Source organism: Panulirus ornatus, chromosome 3, assembly GCF_036320965.1.
Source record: "Panulirus ornatus isolate Po-2019 chromosome 3, ASM3632096v1, whole genome shotgun sequence".
NCBI lineage: Eukaryota > Metazoa > Arthropoda > Malacostraca > Decapoda > Palinuridae > Panulirus > Panulirus ornatus.
The window spans coordinates 22,092,183-22,115,002 of record NC_092226.1 but is presented as its reverse complement, the minus strand read 5'-3'; the positions used below and the strand labels follow the sequence as shown (position 1 = coordinate 22,115,002).

General features: G+C 38.6%; 1 protein-coding gene across 2 annotated transcripts in view; it reads right to left on the bottom strand.

Moving 5' to 3' along the window:
• Positions 1–22,820, bottom strand: part of kel (kelch protein) — a 300,707-nt gene that overhangs the window by 14,770 nt on the left and 263,117 nt on the right. For both annotated transcript variants that reach the window (XM_071685307.1, XM_071685298.1), the window contains 3 exons: positions 18,283–18,460; positions 16,277–16,417; positions 8,917–9,031 (listed from right to left, as the gene is read on the bottom strand). In XM_071685307.1, the coding sequence (XP_071541408.1) occupies positions 8,917–9,031; positions 16,277–16,417; positions 18,283–18,460 (434 nt within the window). The remainder of the gene's footprint in view (positions 1–8,916; positions 9,032–16,276; positions 16,418–18,282; positions 18,461–22,820) is intronic.

The following is a 22,820-nucleotide window of genomic DNA, read 5'->3' as shown; positions in this document are numbered from 1 at the left end:
AGGCAAAGCATTCCTTTATTCAAAGGAAGAGAGATAACCTTTTCTCGTCATCCAGTGATACGTCTTTCCAGTCTTCAGCTAAGGGAATCTCTAACAACTTCTGTCGCTCTACCTTTCATTCTTTTTTTCAATTCTGACAGTACTATGGCTGTCTTTGCCTTTGACAAAGCAACTCTCTTTGGTTCCCATTTCTCCTCTAACTCTATCTTGGATAACTTTAACATTCCTTCACCCTTCGATGCTCCTCTTATTAATCCAATGACCCTCCCCATAATCTCTTTTCAAACTGTCCAAAAAGCGCTTCTCTCTATATGCAAGCAAGGCGTATTATGGTCCTAATGACATCCTTCCATGTATACTGAAAGAGTGTGCCTATGAACTTGCACCTGTGCTTACTTGTGTTCCATTTCTATTAGAAAAAAAAAAATTCCTTCTTGGAAGCAAGCATTGATATATCTCATCCCTAAGAAGCATGACCATTCTGACCCCTCAAACTACTGTCCTATTGCTTTGACATCTACCATTTCCAAAGTCTTTGAATCCCTCCTCAACTCCTACATCCTTTGACACCTTGAATCTCGCATCTTCTCTCTGATCACCTGTGATATTCTTTTCTATCATACTAATGTCTCATCATCATCCCTGAAAAATTTTGGGGAGTCTTGTGTAGTTGCCCTTAACACATCCAAAGCTTTTCACAGTGTGGCATTGGGATCTCATCTCTAAGCTCCCCTCTTTTGTCTTCCCTCCTTCACTTTGCCCTTCATGCTCCCTTTTTTGTCTTCCCTCCCTCACTTTGCCCTCATTTGTAGCTGCTTCTCTGTCTGATCTATCAGCTTCCTCCCCTTTCTCCAACAAAAGTGGTGTCCCTCAAAGTTCTGTCCTATTCCCTACACAGACATCCTTTTAGTTTTAAAATCAAAATATGACGTAATAAAAAGCTTTTATACTTGAAACAAGCATAGAAAATATCCCATAATGCTTCCCAAAAATGACAAATACCTAAAATATATGAACTGGACAATTGGAAAATCTTCTAAGGGAGTGACCATTAATTACTTATTTTTTTTCATACTATTCACCATTTCCTGCATTAGCAAGGAAGCGTTAAGAACAGAAGACTGAGCCTTTGAAGGAATATCCTCGCTTGGGCCCCCCTCTCTGTTCCTTCTTTTGGAAAACTGAAAACGAGAGGGGAGGATTTCCAGCCCCCGCTCCCTCCCCTTATAGTTGTACGACACGCAGGGAATACGTGGGAAGTATTCTTTCTTCCCTATCCCAAGGATAGGGGAGAAATTACTTATTTACAAACTTTAATGTCCCCAAACATATATTTCAATGTCAGATTTGAATCTAGTATGAGAAATAGTCCTTAAATAATGAGATTTTCAAAGCAAATCTATTACCTTCACAAAAAAACATTTTGTTTCAAAATTGAAATATGACATAATGAAACACTTTTACACTTGAAATAATTAGGGAAAATGCTTCCCCCAAGCTGAAAGATACCCAATAAATACAAACTGAATAATCATACTATCTTCAAAACAATTAATAGTTAATTACTTATTTACAGTCCTCAATTTCACCCATCATGTGTTTCAACCCCAGATTTAGGCTCATCACGATAAATAGTCCTTATACTGGGATTTTCATGCATATCAATTACCCTCAAAACTGCCAAAAATTGCAGGTAATACTTCATGGAATCTTTAGCTCGAAGACCTTTTTGTTTTGAAATAGAAATATGACATAATGAAAGGCTTCTATACTTGACATAATCACAGGAAATATCTCTAGTACTTCTCTAAGCCAGTGGATACCCAATAAATATGAACGGAATAACCACATAATCTTCTAAAAGAATAATACAGGCTTTAATGTCCCCAACATATATTTTAACCCAAGATTCAAGTTAAGCATGAAAAATAGTTCTTATACTCAGAGGTTTTCAAGCAAATCTATTACATTCACAAAAATACCAAAAATTTTGTTTTAGAATTGAAATGACAAAATAAAACATTTTATACTTGACATAATCATGAAAATATCTCAAAATGTTTCGCCAAGCCAAAAGATACCCTATAAATACGAACCAAATAGTCACAGAATCCTCTAAAAGAGTAAGAATTAAATATTTACAGGCATTAATATCTTCCAACATATATTTCAACCCCAGATTTAAATTCAGCACGAAAAACAGTCCTTATACTGAGGTTTTCAAACAAATTGATTGCCTTCATAAAGATACCAAAAATTGTAGGGAATTTTTTTGAAACACTTCTATACTTGAAATAATCATGAAAAATATCTCATTATGCTTACCCATGCCAAAAGATACCTTATACATATAATCTGGATAATCACAGGATCTTCTAAAAGAGTAACAATTAATTACTTACAGGCCTTAGTATCCTACAACGTATATTTCAATCCCAGATTCAAATTCACCACGAGGTTTTCAAGCAAATGTATTCCCCTCACAAAAATACCAACAATTACAGGTAATAGTTCAGGCGATTTTTTTTAACACATAAACCTCTTTGTTTAATCACCAAAATAAGAGGAAATGAAATACTTCTATACTTGAAACAATGACAGAAATTTTATCATAATGCTTCCCAAAGTCAACAGATACCCAATAAACATGAACAGAATAATCACAGTCTTCTAAAAGAGTAAGCAGTAATTACTTTTTTTACAGGCCTTAATTTTCTCCAACATATATTTCAACCCTAGATTCGAATCGAATACCTAATAAAAAAGAACCGAATAATCACAGAATCTTCTGAAAGAGTACATATTAATTACTTATTAATGGACCTTAATATTCTGCAACATATATTTCAACCCCTTATCCCTGGGGATAGGGGAGAAAGAATACTTCCCACACATTCCCTGCGTGTCGTAGAAGGCGACTAAAAGGGAAGGGGGCTGGATATCCTCCCCTCTCGTTTTTTTTTTTTTCCCAAAAAAAAAGAAGGAACAGAGAAGGGAGCCAGGTGAGGATATTCCCTCAAAGGCCCAGTCCTCTGTTCTTAATGCTACCTCGCTATCGCAGGAAATGGCGAATAGTATGAAAGAAAGATATTTTAACCCCAAATTTGAGCTCAGCATGAAATATAGTCCTTGTACTGATGTTTTCAAGAAATCTATTCCCTCATAAAAATACCAAAAATTGTAGGTAATAATTGGTTCAAGGAATTTTCAACACAAAAACCTTTTTGTTTTGAAATTGAAATATGACAAAATCAAATGCTTCTGCACTTGAAACAATGACAGAAAGTACCTCACAGTGCTTCCCGATGACAACAGATACCAGATTTTGAGAGAATTTTCTATAATTCTAACAAACTTCTAAAAATTGCAGGTAGTAAATATATAGTTCATGGAATTTTTTAGCTCAAAAACTCTTTGTTTAAAATTGAAAAGTTACACAATGAAACACTTCTATACTTGAAATATTTATAGAAAATATCTCATTATGCCTCCCAAAGCTGACAAATAACCAATACATACAAACTGAATAATCACAGAATCTTCTTAAAGATAACATCTACTTATTTACAGGCATTTTAAAGTTCCCAACAAATATTTCAATGACAGATTCAAATTCAACATGAAAAACAGTCCTACTCAGGTTTCCACACAAATCTATTCCCTCACAAAAATACCACAAAAATACTACAGGTAATAGTTAAGGGAATTTTTTAGCTCTTCTACACTTGAAATAATCATGGGAAATATCTGATAATACTTCCTCTTACCAACAGATACCCAATAAATACAAGCTGAATAATCACAGAACCTTCTAAAAGAGGTAACCATTAATAACTTATTTACAGGCCTTAATGTCCCCTAACTTATATTTCAACCCCGCATTTGAATTCAGCATGAAAAACAGTCCTTATACTGAGGATTTCTGGCATATATGTTACACTTATTACACTAACAAAATATGAAACAGCCCAAAAACCTTTTCGTTCTAAAATTGATAAATGACATAATGAAACACTCCTGTCCTTAAAACAATGACAAAAAAATCTCACAATGCTTCCCCAAGCCAATAAATACCCAATAAATATGAAATGAATAATCACAGAATCTTCTAAGCAAGTCACTATTAACCATTTGCAGGCCTTAATGTACAGTCCTCAACATATATTTCAACCAAAAATTGTAGACTTCATTTTCTTTAGCCTAAAAATCTTTTTGTTTTAAAATTGAAATATGACATAATGAAATGCTTCTATAGTTAAAACAATCACAGAAAGTATCTCATTATGCCTCATTTCCAACCTGATATTATCAGTTCTGAGGTACTCTTTTCATCAATCAAACATACCTAATTTTGTCAAAAGGCATGCTCTTGCACCTTTCATACTTTAAACTTATTTCTTTCAAAACATACTCTTAATATAGTTACTTTTTTAACTTTTCATTCAAATCTCTCCCAAAGACTTCAACTGTTTCTTCAATCCTTCCCTCTGTTTCTTCTATCATTCTCTTTCCAGTCTCTTAATTCTTTAATTACACTACATATACTACTGTTTCATCCTGCCCCAAACAACCACAGGCATATTGTGCATAGAGTTCACATATGCTTCCCATTAACCTTCCCTTTTCGGTCTCATAATTCTTTTATTACACTCCATATACTACTGTTTCATCCTGCCCTAGACTTCATACATATAATTCCCATTATTCCATCACAATAATTCACCTCTCCTATCTATTTTTTTCACTTTTTTGATAACCTTATCCTCTAATGCCTTAATCATAACCCTTCTTCCAAGAACACTAGACATCCTTCCCATCATTTTCTCCATTCCCTGCCATCTTTTTCTCTAAAGTTTTCGGGTACTCTACTTTTAATAGCTGTCTATTCAATCTCCAATGCTCCTTTCATTCTTCTTTTTTTCCCCAGAACTTGACATAACTACCTTGTCCTAATCTTCATGTCTGTTATAACATATGATGATTATGTCAGCATCCGCCTTACTACTCTCACATCCACCACTTATTTCCTGATTCTTTTGTATTCACATAATCTGTCACATCCGCCTTACTACTCTCACATCCACCACTTATTTCCTGATTCTTTTGTATTCACATAATCTGTCAATGCCTTTTGCCCATTCCCTTCCCAATTTCTTCTCTCTATATTTTTTCTTATTTATACTTAGTCGCTGTCTCCCGCGTTAGCGAGATAGCGCAAGGAAACAGATGAAAGAATGGCCCAACCCACCCAAATGCACATGTATATACGTAAACACCGACACGCACATATAGATACCTATACATTTACATTCCCGTCACCACCCCGCCACACATGAAAAACAGCACCCCCCAACGTGCACACGCACGCAAGGTAGCTCTAGGTAAAGATAATAAAGGCCACATTCATTCACACTCAGTCTCTAGCTGTCATGTGTAATGAAAACCACAGCTTTCTTTCCACATCCAGGCCCCACAAAACTTTCCATGGTTTACCCCAGACGCTTCACATGCCCTGGTTCAATCCAATGACAGCACATCGACTCCAGTATACCACATCGTTCCAATGCATTCTATTCCTTGCACGCCTTTCACCCTCCGGTATATTTAGGCCCCAATCGCTCAAAATCTTTTTCAATCCATCCTTCCACCTCCAATTTTGTCTCCTACTTCTCCTCGTTTCCTCCACCTCTGACATGTATATCTTCTTTGTCAATCTTTCCTCACTCATTCTCTCCATGTGACCAAACCATTTCAATCCACCCTCTTCTGCTCTCTCAACCACACTCTTTTTATTACCACATATCTCTTAACCTTTCATTACTTAACCAAACCACCTCACACCACATATTGTCCTCAAACATTTCATTCCCACAACATCCACCCTCCTCCGCACAACCCTGTCTATAGCCCATGCCTTGCGACCACATAACGCTGTTGGAACCACTATTCCTTCAAACACCCATTTTTGCTCCCTGAGATAATGTTCTCGCCTTCCACACATTCTTCAACGCTCCCAGAACCTTCGCTCTCTCCCCCATCCTGTGACTCACTTCTGCTTCCATGGTTCCATCTGCTGCTAAATCCACTCACAGATATCTAAAACACTTCACTTCCTCTAGTTTTTCTCCATTCAAACTTACCTCCCCAATTAACTTGTTCCTCAACCCTACTGAACCTAATTACCTTGCTCTTATTCACATTTACTCTCAGCTTTCTTCTTTCACACACTTTACCAAACTCAGTCACCAACTTCTGCAGTTTCTCACCCAAATCAGCCACCAGCGCTGTATCATCAGCAAACAACAGCTGACTCACTTCCCAAGCCCTCTCATCCACAACTGACTGCATCCTTGCCCCTTTCTCCAAAACTCTTGCATTCACCTCCCTAACAACCCCATCCATATACAAATTAAACAACCATGGAGACATCATGCACCCCTGCCGTAAACCGACATTCACTGAGAACCAATCACTTTCCTCTCTTCTCACTCGTACACATGCCTTACATCCTTGATAAAAACTTTTCACTGCTTCTAGCAACTTACCTCTCACACCATATACTCTTAATACCTTCCACAAAGCATCTCTATCAACTCTTATCATATGCCTTCTTCAGATCCATAAATGCTACAAACAAATCCATCTTTTTTTTTTAGGTATTTCTCACATACTTTCTTCAAAGCAGACACCTGATCCACACATCCTCTACCACTTCTGAAATCACACTGCTCTTCCCCAATCTGATGCTCCGTACATGCCTTTACCCTCGCAATCAGTACCCTCCCATATAATTTCCCAGGAATACTTAACAAACTTATACCTCTGTAATTTGAACACTCACTTTTATCCCCTTTGCCTGTGTACAACGGCACTATGCATGCATTCCGCCAATCCTCAGGTGCTTCACCATGAACCATCCATACATTGAATATCTTTACCAACTAGTCAACAATACAGCCACCCCCATTATAATAAATTCCACAGCAATACCATCCAAACCCGCCGCCTCGCTGGCTTTCATCTTCCGCAAAGCTTTCACTACCTCTTCTCTGTTTACCAAACCATTCTCTCTGATCCTCTCACTTTGCACACCACCACAACCAAAACACCCTATAACTGCCACTCTATCATCAAACACATTCAACAAACCTCAAAATACTCACTCCATCTCCTTCTCAGTTTACCACTTGTTATTACCTCCCCATTAGCCCCTTTCACCGATGTCCCCATTTGTTCTCTTGTCTTATGCACTTTATTTACCTCCTTCCAAAATATCTTTTTATTCTCCCTAAAATCTAATGACTCTCTCACCCCAACTCTCATTTGCTCTCTTTTTCACCTCTTTCACCTTTCTCTTGACCTCCTGCCTCTTTCTTTTATACATCTCCCAGTCATTCGCACTACTTCCCTGCAAAAATCGTCCAAACGCCTCTCTCTTCTCTTTCACTAACAATCTTACTTCTTCATCCCACCACTCACTACCCTTTCTAATCTGCCCACCTCCCACCTTTCACATGCCACAAGCATCTTTAGTGAAAGCCATCACTGCTTCCCTAAATACATCCCATTCCATTCCCCACTCCCCTTAAGTCATTTGTTCTCACCTTTTTCCATTCTGCACTCAATCTCTCCTTGTGCTTCCTCACACAAGTCTTCTTTCCAAGCTCACTTACTCTCACCACTCTCTTCACCCCAACATTTTCTCTTCTTTTCTGAAAACCTGTACAAATCTTCACCTTCGCCTCCACAAGATAATGATCAGACATCCTGCAGTTGCCCCTCTCAGCACATTAACATCCAAAAGTCTCTCTTTCACGCCTATCAATTAGCACGTAATCCAATAACGCTCTCTGGCCATCTCTCCTACTTACATACGTCTCCTTATGTATATCTCTCTTTTTAAACCAGATATTCCCAATCACCAGTCCTTTTTTCAACATACAAATTCTACAAGCTCTTCACCATTTCCATTTACAACACTTGAACACCCCATTTACACCAATTATACCCTCAACTGCCACATAACTCACCTTTGCATTCAAATCACCCATCACTATAACCCGGTCTCGTGCATCAAAAGCTGCTAACACACTCACTCAGCTGCTGCCAAAACACTTGCCTCTCATGATCTTTCTTCTCATGACCAGGTGCATAGATAGGCACTAATAATCACCCATCTTTCTCCATCCACTTTCAGTTTTACCCATATCAATCTAGAGTTTACTTTCTTACATTCTATCACATATTCCCACAACTGTTTCAAGAGTAGTGCTACTCCTTCCTTTGGTCTTGTCCTCTCACCAACCACATAACTCACCTTTGCATTCAAATCACCCATCACTATAACCCGCTCTCGTGCATCAAAAGCTGCTAACACACTCACTCAGCTGCTGCCAAAACACTTGCCTCTCATGATCTTTCTTCTCATGACCAGGTGCATAGATAGGCACTAATAATCACCCATCTTTCTCCATCCACTTACAGTTTTACCCATATCAATCTAGAGTTTACTTTCTTACATTCTATCACATATTCCCACAACTGTTTCAGGAGTAGTGCTACTCCTTCCTTTGGTCTTGTCCTCTCACCAACCCCTGACTACTCCCAAGACATTCTTAAACCACTTTTCCCCTTTACCCTTGAGCTTTGTTTCACTCAGAGCCAAAACATCCAGGTTCCTTTCCTCAAACATACTACCTATCTCTATATATATCTAAACAAAAAGCTACTGAGAGGTAAACCTGTGAAGGCTATATTTTATTAATTAAACAATATGTATTTACTCATTTCCATATAGCTTGGAATGTGTAACTAAATGACCTGAACCATGGGAATTTAAGATATCAATCTTTTTATAACAAATATAAAATTTAACTTTTTGAAAGCATGAATATTTCTGTTGTAAGCCTTACTGACCTGCTCCACTCCTGCGTGCTGACATCTCTGCCACAGAGGTCCATACATCAGAATCTGGGCTGTAACACTCTACCGATGCTAAGCATTGTCTTGATGCTCCATCATATCCTCCAACCTTTAATATATAAATATACTCTGCAGAATCCTTAACTGTTAATATAGTAATTTTTGTAATTTTTATACTCAACTGGTTTGATCTATAGTAATGAGGTGCCACTAAATTTACTGGAACTTTACTGTACTCCATCTAGTCATGAGACATGGGAGGTTACCAAACAAGATTTCAAAAGTATCATTATATTACTATTATACTTAATCGCCATCTCCTGTGTTAGCGAGATAGCACAAGGAAACAGACACATACATGTACATTTTAACATATACATACATATACATACACAGACATACATATACACACATGTACATATTCATACTTGCTGCCTTCATCCATTTCAAAAGAACTTACAGTATATTATATAAATTCAGTCTGTCTATCTTCATATCTATACTTCTCCATCTTCCCTATTTGTTCTCTTGTTAACCTTAAAATACACCATTTCTTATAACACAAATAAATTGACTTACAAAAATTTCCTTAAAACATCAATGATCAAGTCTCCATTCATCCACATCCATAATGTTCATCCATCATATATTTGCCACCCAACCTAAACACTTAATCTTTTCACTACCAGCATTTTTTGATACAATTCTCACATACATTTTTTCACAAGTACATATGATGAGCAAACCATCCCTAATCTTTTCACTTCTTAATGAAAATTCTAAGATGTGCAACCATGTGTAGGCTAAGCAAGGTTAGAGAATGCATTGCAGCAAATACCACAGTAACACTGGATGCATTAAAAAATGTAACTATAATGTATTCAGAGGGTGGTATGAAAATCCCACTTAAAATCAACACTGTAATCACTAACCAAGAAACACCTCTTGTGCTACCAGGTATAGGGTCAAAATCCCCTCATTTGATTGCCATGTCAGCTAACAAACTCTTTTGTGTCATCACTGGGTAAAATTCACTAGACCTCTGATCAAAGTTAAACTTAACTACATTAAGTTTGCCAACTCTGTGAAATAGACTCTCATCTGGATAAGGCCAACATTCTTTTATGCTGAATATATTGCTAACACTTAATACTTGATTGCTATTTCCCAGGCTAATACTAATTATACAGTTGTAATATATTTAATCTTTTCAACCTTTCTATCAAGTCATAGTAACAGCACTGGATCATCCATGTATGATTCATTAAAGGTATATTTTGGCCTTTTCTCTGATCAGTGGCAATGGTGAATACATGTTCACAGATTTTACTTTTTCTATTCTAGTTTTCATGAAAGTAAATTTTTTTTATGATTCATGATCATCAATAATATTAGCCCAGGGGAGTCACAGTTTATCACTATATTCATATTTATCTATTTATTTTGCTTTGTCGCTGTCTCCTGCGTTAGTGAGGTAGCGCAAGAAAACAGATGAAAGAATGGCCCAACCCACCCACATACACATGTATATACATACACGTCCACACACGCAAATATACATACCCATACATCTCAATGTACACATATATATACACACACAGACATATACATATATACACATGTACATAATTCATACTGTCTGTCTTTATTCATTCCCATCGCCACCTCGCCACACATGGAATAACAACCCCCTCCCCCCCTCATGTGTGCGAGGTAGCGCTAGGAAAGACAACAAAGGCCCCATTCGTTCACACTCAGTCTCTAGCTGTCATGTAATAATGTACCGAAACCACAGCTCCCTTTCCACATCCAGGCCCCACAGAACTTTCCATGGTTTACCCCAGACGCTTCACATGCCCTGGTTCAATCCACTGACAGCACGTCGACTCCGGTATACCACATCGTTCCAATTCACTCTATTCCTTGCACGCCTTTTACCCTCCTGCATGTTCAGGCCCCGATCACTCAAAATCTTTTTCACTCCATCTTTCCACCTTCAATTTGGTCTCCCACTTCTCCTCGTTCCATCCACCTCTGACACATATTTCCTCTTGGTCAATCTTTCCTCACTCATTCTCTCCATGTGACCAAACCATTTCAAAACACCCTCTTCTGCTCTCTCAACCACACTCTTTTTATTTCCACACATCTCTCTTACCCTTACATTGCTTACTCGATCAAACCACCTCATACTACATATTGTCCTCAAACATCTCATTTCCAGCACATCCACCCTCCTGTGCACAACTCTATCCATAGCCCACGCCTCGCCATACAACATTGTTGGGACCACTATTCCTTCAAACATACCCATTTTTGCTTTCCGAGATAATTTTTTCGACTTCTAAACATTCTTTAAGGCTCCTAGAATTTTCGCCCCCTCCCCCACCCTATGATTCACTTCCGCTTCCACGGTTCCATCCACTGCCAGATCCACTCCCAGATATCAAAAGCACTTTACTTCCTCCAGTTTTTCTCCATTCAAACTTACCTCCCAACTGACTTGACCCTCAACCCTACTGTACCTAATAACCTTGCTCTTATTCACATTTACTCTTAACTTTCTTCTTTCACACACTTTACCAAACTCAGTCACCAGCTTCTGCAGTTTCTCACATGAACCAGCCACCAGCGCTGTATCATCAGCGAACAGCAACTGACTCACTTCCCAAGCTCTCTCATCCATACCAGACTGATACTTGCCCCTCTTTCCAAAACTCTTGCATTCACCTCCCTAACAACCCCATCCATAAACTAATTAAACAACCATGGAGACATCACACACCCCTGCCGCAAACCTACATTCACTGAGAGCCAATCACTTTCCTCTCTTCCTGCACGTACACATGCCTTACATCCTTAATAAAAACTTTTCACTGCTTCTAACAACTTGCCTCCCACACCATATATTCTTACTACCTTCCACAGAGCATCTCTATCAACTCTATCATATGCCTTCTCCAGATCCATAAATGCTACATACAAATCCATTTGCTTTTCTAAGTATTTCTCACATACATTCTTCAAAGCAAACACCTGATCCACACATCCTCTACCACTTCTGAAACCACACTGCTCTTCCCCAATCTGATGCTCTGTACATGCCTTCACCCTCTCAATCAATACCCTCCCATATAATTTACTAGGAATACTCAACAAACTTATACCTCTGTAATTTGAGCACTCACTCTTATCCCCTTTGCCTTTGTACAATGGCACTATGCAAGCATTCCGCCAATCCTCAGGCACCTCACCATGAATCATACATACATTAAATAACCTTACCAACCAGTCAACAATACAGTAACCCCCTTTTTTAATAAATTCCACTGCAATCCCATCCAAACCTGCTGCCTTGCCGGCAATATACATGTCATAGAAGGGGACAATATACTCATTTATCCAGAAGAGATTTTTTTTTTTTTTTTTATACTTTGTCGCTGTCTCCCGCGTTTGCGAGGTAGCGCAAGGAAACAGACGAAAGAAATGGCCCAACCCCCCCCATACACATGTACATACACACGTCCACACACGCAAATATACATACCTACACAGCTTTCCATGGTTTACCCCGGACGCTTCACATGCCTTGATTCAATCCACTGACAGCACGTCAACCCCTGTATACCACATCGCTCCAATTCACTCTATTCCTTGCCCTCCTTTCACCCTCCTGCATGTTCAGGCCCCGATCACACAAAATCCTTTTCACTCCATCTTTCCACCTCCAATTTGGTCTCCCTCTTCTCCTCGTTCCCTCCACCTCCGACACATATATCCTCTTGGTCAATCTTTCCTCACTCATTCTCTCCATGTGCCCAAACCATTTCAAAACACCCTCTTCTGCTCTCTCAACCACGCTTTTTTTATTTCCACACATCTCTCTTACCCTTACGTTACTTACTCGATCAAACCACCTCACACCACACATTGTCCTCAAACATCTCATTTCCAGCACATCCATCCTCCTGCGCACAAGTCTATCCATAGCCCACGCCTCGCAACCATACAACATTGTTGGAACCACTATTCCTTCAAACATACCCATTTTTGCTTTCCGGGATAATGTTCTCGACTTCCACACATTTTTCAAGGCTCCCAAAATTTTCGCCCCCTCCCCCACCCTATGATCCACTTCCGCTTCCATGGTTCCATCCGCTGACAGATCCACTCCCAGATATCTAAAACACTTCACTTCCTCCAGTTTTTCTCCATTCAAACTCACCTCCCAATTGACTTGACCCTCAACCCTACTGTACCTAATAACCTTGCTCTTATTCACATTTACTCTTAACTTTCTTCTTCCACACACTTTACCAAACTCCGTCACCAGCTTCTGCAGTTTCTCACATGAATCCGCCACCAGCGCTGTATCATCAGCGAACAACAACTGACTCACTTCCCAAGCTCTCTCATCCCCAACAGACTTCATACTTGCCCCTCTTTCCAAGACTCTTGCATTTACCTCCCTAACAACCCCATCCATAAACAAATTAAACAACCATGGAGACATCACACACCCCTGCCGCAAACCTACATTCACTGAGAACCAATCACTTTCCTCTCTTCCTACACGTACACATGCCTTACATCCTCGATAAAAACTTTTCACTGCTTCTAACAACTTGCCTCCCACACCAGAATATAAATACATTTACTACTTTCTTAAAAATCATTACAAATACCCCTGGTTTAAGAAAAACATATAATCTACCAGACTGGTTAATTGTATGTATGCATGTTTAGTTAATTTCAATTTCATAACTTTTTTCAAAAAATTTGGTGTAGAAAAAACACTAAACCTTTTACTTTTTCTTATGAACTATGAGTTAAGCAACTACAGTTTGCAAAAGTACATTATTTAATGGACCAGGATATCCTTAGTAAGGGTGACATGGGTTTGGTGGGGGCATGGGTGTGGTTAAATTCACAAGAAAATATGATTTCAAAGATTTTTGAGCACCTTATCATACACACAAATTAGATTCAGCTTGTAAGGGTGGCATGGGTTTGATGGGGGCATGGGAGTGGTTAAATTCACAAGAAAATATGATTTCATAGATTTTTAAGCACCTTATCATACACAGAAATTACATTCAGTTTCAATTACAATTACCAATTGATTCAAGCTCACAAGCAAGACAACTAGCAACTGTCACTTACAACAAGGTAGCAGTGAACAGTTGGTTAGGCCCTACTGCCCATATCCCAAAGTCAACTGGGCTGCATTCAGCCTGTGGGTAATATAGTTGATGCTTGTGTTTTAAGAGGAGCACTGGGCATTGCGCATGAAGGTACCAAGATTAATAAAACAGGATGGATGAAAGTCTAATTTCCCTCAATCAAAACCTTTTTTTTCTTTTTAATTGACACAAAAAAAGATACCATAAAGGATCAAAGACTGAAAGTTCCCTCTTGGGCTGCACTGAAGGAAGGTAACCAATTTCTCAGAGTAAGGCCCCGAGAATTCAAATTCTACCCTTATTTCTACCTATCAAACTACCTACATGTCATAGAAGGGGACTAAGAGGGGCAGGAGCAGAGGCTGGAACCCCTTTCCCCCTTACATTCTAAATTCTAAAAGATGGAAAAGATCCATAAATGTCACACTAAAATACTTTTGTTTCTCTATGCATTCCTCAAACACATTCTTTAAAGCAAAGAGTAAGGCTGAAAGTTCCCTCTTGAGTTGCACTGAAGGAAGGTAAAGAATTCCTCAGAGTAAGGACCTGAGAATTAAAATTCTACTCTTATATCTACCTATCAAACTATCTATATGTCATAGAAGGGGACAAAGAGGAGCAGGAGCAGAGGCTGGACACTCCTTCCCCCCTTACATTCTAAATTCTAAAAGATGGAAAAGATCCATAAATGCCACGCAGAAATACTTTTGTTTCTCTAAGCATTCCTCTCACACATTCTTTAAAGCAAAGACCTGATTCAAACATCCTATACCACTTCTGAAACCACATTGTTCCTCCCCCCAGCCTGATGCTATTTACATATACCCTAGCCTAAGCCAAGTACCCAATGTAGCATCCTGGACTATTCTTTATTCTTTTCAAACCTATGCTCTCGACCCTGGGAAACCTGTGAATACACCACAGTCAGTAATGCTAACCACTACACCACAGAGGTCTGAAGCTATCTCAACAGTCAGTGGAACAGCATACATAGGCCAGTTGCTGAAATTTTGAGTATCTCACATACAAAGTCTTTTTAAACTGTACTTTTGCTCTTTTGGGGATCAAGGAGGAACCAACAATGCTGTCTCATACTGTCTTACTTAAAATCTTTTTGATGTTGTCTATGACAGTTATCAATTTAAGGCAAAACCCTGTTCTGGGAGAGCTAGTTTGGTTCTGGGGTAAAAGGATGCTCTTGTTTTAAGACAGTTATTATTCTATGGCAAAATCCTGCTCTGAAAGAACTGGTTCAGTTTCTGGGTATAGGGTTGCTCTTGTTCCATATCATGAGTTAAACATTAATCTAATGAAAGACAATTTTTTGTATCTAAAATTTTGCAAAATAGTTAAAGAGGTCTTCAGTCAAACAAGTGTATTCTAAATGATTCTTCTCAGGAGAGAATTAAGCTGTGCATGTGACTTCAGATACTTTGTCCTTATTGGTAGATTCTCTGTCCCGGTAGACTACTTACACAAAACTTCAAGGTGAAAGCGAACAAGGAGTCTGCCTAGAAAACTGGATACGAGTTGAAGAAAATAGTTTCTAAGCTTGACTCTTCATAAGGTTTTCCCCATCCTTAAATCCCCTTCCCTTAAGGAGGTGATATAATCATTTGATGACATCTGTGGTGAGATACTACTAGTTGATATGGCAGTCAAGTCAAGTATTCATGACATCAATTTCAGTAGTGCTAAGGGGTGCTGTCTGGCAAATTATTCCAGCATCATTTGCATGTAAAATTTTCAAACCCCTCTCAACATACTATGGTCACATTTATGTGTGCATGAAATGTGACAATGGCATTTCTGACTCTTATGTCCTAAACTGCATAACTTAACCCATGGCTTAAAGAGAATCAAATAGTAAGGAAAAAGGATATGGTACTCAAAAACACGCTTTCATAAACTCACGAGATAGTCTTTTTTACAATATTCATCTCCCTCTATGAATTCAATCACTCCATCTGCCTCAACTATCTATCATCTTTAGCTATGTTGCCATTCATATGAAGTGAATCAAGGGTATATATCTTTATACTTAACTGGCATACATCTTCAACTGCTGTCCTCAATTTGTAAAATCTATATGATTTTTTTTTTAAAAATGATGAAATTTTAGCATCCAAAACCTTATTACTCACAGAACTAAGAAACGAAATGTAACTTACAGCATACAGAAAGCCACTAACAACTCCAACTCCAACAGATGACCGTCGTGTTGACATTGGGGCAATCATCCTCCATTCATAAGCTTTTGAATCATACATCTCTGCACTATTCAGGCCTGTAGATCCATCAAAACCTCCCACCTGAAAAATAAGTCTCTTGAAGTAGATATTACTCGGTGGTTTACTAATACCCTCAAGGGCATGACACTGCAAAAGAGTCTCTATAAGAAGTGAACTTCAGTGCTGCTTCTTATCTTTTAGTGCCTAACCCTTAACAGGCTACTGGTAGAGGGCAATTCTAGCATTCATAATCTTTTTCATTATGTTTAGGACAACAAAATTGGGTTTAGATTGGATAATCTTTTTATTTTTGCTTGAAAATATATGTATCAAAATTACCTTAACCTGATCTAGCTGGGGCCTGCTGAGCAGTGAATACCATCTGAGACAAAAACTTCTACAAATCAAGACAAACTTCTACGTAATCATCAAACATATGGATGGTGGAGGGATTCGAGCCCTCACATTCTCCATTCTCAATGATTTAGAGCAAATTATCTCCTGCCCTAACCATATGCATGACTGCTGTGACCACTCTCATAATATTCTGGATTTGTTTTTCACCTCCAGTCCATATTGCTGTAAATACACAATCTCGCCCCCAACTGGTTCATCTGATGACACTCTCATAAATGTATCTATTCTAACGGCACCTCCCCCTCAGCAGCCAATTCTAAGCAAAAATACTGGCAACTCAATAAAGCTGAATGGAATAACTTACATAACTTCTTTTCTGACTTTCCTTGGGTAAATTACTGTCTCCTATGTGGTGATGAGGGAGGTAAATGCAAGAGTTTTGGAGAAAGGGGCGAGTATGCAGTCTGTTGGGGATGAGAGGTCCTGGGAAGTGAGTCATTTGTTGTCTGCCAATGATACAGCTCTGGTGGTTGATTTGAGTGAGAAACTGCAGAAGTTGGTGACTGAGTTTGGAAGAGTGTATGATAGGAGAAAGTTGAGAGTAATTGCGAATTAGAGCAAAGTTATTAGGCTCAGCAGGGTTGAGAGACAAGATAACTGGGATGTAAGTGTGAATGGAGAAAGGTTGAAGGAAGTGAAGTGTTTCAGATATTTGGGAGTGGACTTGGCAGCAAACAGAACCATGGAAGCGGAAGTGAGTCACAAGGTTGGGAGGAGGTGAAAGATCTGGAAGTGAAGAAGAATGTGTGGAAGGAAAGAACATTATCTGAGAGAGCAAAAACGGTTATGTATCTGTTTTGGTTTTACTTTTCATTTGATCAAATTTAGAGAACAGACCTAAATAGCATACCCTACATGAGGTCTGACTTTGGCAAGGTTTAATGATTTCTTTATGGTAACTACCTTTCTTGGCAGTGAAGGTAGATGCAATATTTTACCATCAGTCAACGGTCACTGTCGATATGAAAAATCTCTGTTCATACTAAAAGGCTACTGCAAATGAGTAATTCTGGATGGTTAAAGAGGTTGGTATAATGTACTCAAGGAAAATTTTCCCATACTGTTTGACTATCTCCAAAAATAAGAACCTTGCAACAACATTCTAAACCTAAAATAATGGTTATAATACATTTAGGATTAAATATGACTGCATTTAAACACTGAATAAAACTATACTGGGGGAAAATGTGAACACTCCTGAGAATTGATGGCACAAATTTCAAGGACTGCACTCTTACTTCATTATAAGTGGCAGCTACCTGTTCATGATTCTCTAGTGGTTACTTATGCCAAATAGTTATAATTCCAGTTTTTGTTAGATGCAGCACTTCTTCCAAATGAATTGCATTTCACAATATATATACTGGTGAGTGAAATCGTGAGTTAATATATCTCCCATGATGTATCACATCCACTAAAAACATGCAAGCTTAAATTATGTTCAAGGTGCAAATAATTCAAAAGAATTGTTAAAGCTATAATCATTTGCATAAGCATTCAATATATAAAAAAATACAATTAATACATACAGCATATATACAGCTGTTGAGTGTTGCGACACCAAGAGTTGATCGGCGGGCCTCCATGCTGGCACAAGATGACCATGAATCCCTGGATGGGTCATACACATCTACAGTTCGCACTCGTAAGGATCCATTGAAGCCTCCAACAGCATACACTTTTCCATTGATAACAGCTATGCCACATCTGATGATCAAACAGTTTTGTACATCCTGACAGATTTAGTGGCAAAGTTACCTTCATGTTTTTTTTCATATCAAAAACAATATGGCAAATACACAATATACATATTAAAGGTCCAGTGTAGACATACCCTCCAGAAATTATAGACCTTTATAGGAAAACATCATGCTATTCATATCCTAAAGCATCATTTCATACATTCACAGCAGGCTGGTTCATTCAGCATGTTCTTCAGCACAAAATACTCCAAAAATAATTCACAACCACCATATACCTATATATTGCCTTATTAATTAGTGTACTTCCATCTCACATCTGATCTTCCTTTAATCTACCCTTATAAGAAAATATAGCCCATCATTCCATATGCTCATATGCCTTTAGCAAGCCATAGGATCTTGGATCAATTCCCATCACAAAAACACACCTCAGAATTCATTGATACTCTTTGTGTGAAGAGACTAATTTCTGCACAGTGCCAGCAGGCTTGAAAAAAACATACTTGCAACCTTAGCAAATCAATGCAACTAGATCCTAACAAGAAATCCAAACTACCCTAACAGGGTATCAAAATTCTAAATACATTATGCCATAAATAAGCTATTCTCATCTCCCAAATATTCCTTAACATCTGCACTTCCAATCTGACATTTCCTCAACCTACTAAATTAGAATGTTCATCTCTCCATATGCTAAAGAGTTTTGAATGAAATATACTTATAATTACAGTTAAGTTGTACTGTAAACTGAAGGGTTTCCATGGGACAGGTTTTGTCTGCGGTGCAGCACAATTATCATCATCATACTACCCTAGGGACTCTTTTCTGGGGGGTTTGCAGCTCTGAGGTTGCATTTCATGCAGGAGCAGGGAAATGATGGGCTCCTTTGGAGAAAGAAAATCCTAAATGAAACTATACTCCTTTTCATCAACAAATAATAATACAGGGACCTCCTGATTTATGTGTATATGATTTATTCCACCTTTTTTAATTTGAGCACACTTAAGTTTGGCACAATGCAATCATCATTGGGCTGGCAGTGTTGTGGTGTGGCACTGCCAGCACTGTATGAGAAGTATGTGTGCATATGGCGTGGATACAGTCTACTGTCACTGAGTGCTACAATAATTAGTGCAGCAATATACCATATACTACATGTGTTTTGCCCCTTGCATCATGCCACCAAGGTTTCTTTTAATTTCTCCTGGTACCAGTGGTGCTAAGAAGCATAAGGCCATCACAAATGAGGTGAATGAACAGCTTATATCAAGCATGCCCCTGAACTTAATAATTCTGCTTTCCAGACTATTTGTGGTAATGCAAGAAGATCAAGGGCATAGCCAAGAGTAAAACATCAATCAGTGCGTCTAAGATCTTGTGTTCCTAAAGTTTGATTATGGAGAGAATGAATGAATGTATATTACGGTATTTTATGTTTCCTGGTATATGTTTACTGTAGTTTTTCACTGGTATTATATTTGGTACTGTCTTACTGAAAACAAAACCTCTTAATCTCATTTTCAAGAACATTGATATCATGTAAATCAAGAGGTACCTGTAAAGCCTCCCTAAGGATGACTTCTAAATCACTGTGTAACCACCTACTGGAACAATCCAATAATATCAAGCAGAGTTACTGTGAGTGAAATAAAAATAAATGGAAATATGGTTTGGAAAATACTGAAAATACCTGTATAAAGTATGACAACCAAATGTGTAGTTTTCAAGTTATGAATCAAGTTAAACTTCATAATTAAACCTTTCTATATACGCATTACTGAGGAAAATCCAAATTGGAATAATGGATCTTACATCAATTTGTCTTTAGATGTTCCTTCAAGTTTAATGAATGCCTGAGTAAGCTTCTCAAGTTGTAGGTTCATGTGTGACTCTGAGGTCTAATTTGAAAGTCCAAGTGTGTAACTGTAGGTAAGGTGAAAATTGAGTAGGTAGTAGCCTTGAACAACTCAATCTTCATAATGATTCACTTCTTGGACTGATAAATGAGTTTTGGATAAAACTGGCCCACACTGCAGACTCTGAATGTCCTTGCCCATCATCTCAGCAGTGAATTCCTGTGATAGCCAAGTTAGTGAATGTCTTAAACTTTTTCTTGACAGGAGTCTCAGATTTCAAAGTCTGCCCAGATATTCCCAATCAACAGTCTTTTGTCAGCACAATTCCACAAGCTCTTCACCATATCCATTTATAAGAGAGTATACCCCATGCAAACCAATTATACCCTCAACTGCCATATTATTTACATTTACATTTGAATCACCCATCTAATAACTGGTCACAGGCACCAAAACGGCTTTATGGAAAGTCTGAAAAATATATGGTGTGAGGGGTATGCTGCTATAAGCAGTGAGGAGTTTTTATTAAGAGAGTAAGGCATGTGTGTGAGTAGGAAGAGGGGAGTGACTGTCTCCCAGTGAAGGTCAGTCTGCAGCAAGTGCGATATTACATAGTTGTTTAATTTGTTTATTGATGGGGTGGTGAGGGAGGTAAATGCAAGAGTTTTGGAGAGAGGGGCGAGTATGCAGTCTGTTGGGGATGAGAGGTCCTGGGATGTGAGTCAATTGTTTGTTCACCGATGATAGAGCTCTGGTGGCTGATTTGAGAGAAACTGCTGTTGGTGAGAGACTAGGTATTAGGGACAGGTGATTAAAATACAAAGGTGAGTAATGTGACAGTTGAGGGTATAATCAGGGTGATGGGGTATTCAGTATTATGAATGGAAATTATGAACAGTTTGAAGAACTGTGGGCTGAAAAAGGACCAGTGATTGGGAATACCAGGTTCAGAAAAAGAGGGACAGACAAATATGAGTAGGAGAAATGGTCAGTGGGCAATATTGGATTACATCTTAATTGGTAGGTGTGTAAAACAGACTTTTGGATGCAAATATGCTGGGAGGGGCAGATGGTGGGATGTCTGATCACTATCTAGTGGAGGCAAGGGTGAAAATTTGTAGAGTTTTTTTTTGAAAAGAGGAAACAATATCGGTAAAAAGACAGTGTAGCGAGTAAGTGAGCTTGTGTGAAGAAATACCAGGAGATTTTGAGTGTAGAATGGCAAAAGGTTAAAGTAAATGAAGTACTAGAAGTGAGAAATGGTAGGCATTTAGGGAAGCAGTGCTGGCATATGCAAGAGATGCACTTGGCATGTGAAAGGTGGGAAGTGTGCAGATTAGAAAGGGAGGGATGAAGTAAAGTTGTTAGTGAAAGAGAAAAGAGAGGCATCTAGGCAGGAAAGGGGTGCAAATGTTTGAGGGAATTATAACAAAAAGCAGCAGCAGGAGATCAAGAGGAAGGTGCAGAGGTTGAAAAAGAAGGCAAATGGGAGTTGGGATGGGCACTTCTCATTACACTTTAGGAAGAATAAAATGTTCTGGAAGGAGGTATATAATGTGTGAAAAACAAGAGAACAAATAGGAATATTGGTGAAAGGGGCAAAAAGAGACGTGGTAAGAGGAATGATGAAGTGAAGAGGAGGTATAGTACATATTTTGAAGGACTGTTGAATGTTTGATGATAGAGTGGCAACTGTAGGTGTATTTTGGGTCAGGGTGATATGTGAATTGAGAGAGTCATGGAGAATGGTTTGGTGAAGAAAGAAGAGGTAATGAAAGCCTCACAAATGATGAAATGTGGCAAGGTGGATGGAGTGGATGGCACTGCACTTGAATATATTAAGAAATGGGCTGAATGTGTTATTGATTAGCTAATTAAGATTTTTAATGTATGTATGGATCATGGTGAGGCACCTGAGGACTGGTGGAATGCCTGTATAGTGCCACTGTGTAAAGGCAGGGGATAAAATGTGAGTGCTCAAACTACAAAGGTATAAGTTCGTTGAGTATACTTGGTACGTTGTATGGGAGGGTATTGACTGAAAGGGTGACGGCATGTACAGAGCATCAGTTTGGGTAGGAGCAGTTTGATTTTAGAAGTGGTAGAGGATGTGTGGATCAGGTGTTTACACTGATGAATGTGTGAGAAATATTTACAGAAATAGATGGATTTGTATGTGGCATTCATGGATCTGGTGAAAGCATACAGTAGGGTTGATAGAGATGCCCTGTGGAAGGTCTTACGAATTTATGGCATGGGAGATATGCTGCTAGAAGCATGCCATGTGGAATGTCTTACGAATTTATGGCATGGGAGGTATGCTGCTAGAAGCAGAGAAGTTTTTATCAAGGGTGTAAGGCATCTGTATGGGTAGGAAGAGAGGAGAGTGAATGGCTCCATGTGATGGTTGGTCTGCAGCAAGGGTAAGTAAAGTCACCATGGTTTTTAATTTGATTATGGATGGGGTGGTGAGGGAAGTAAATCCAAGAGTCTTAGAGAGATGGGCGA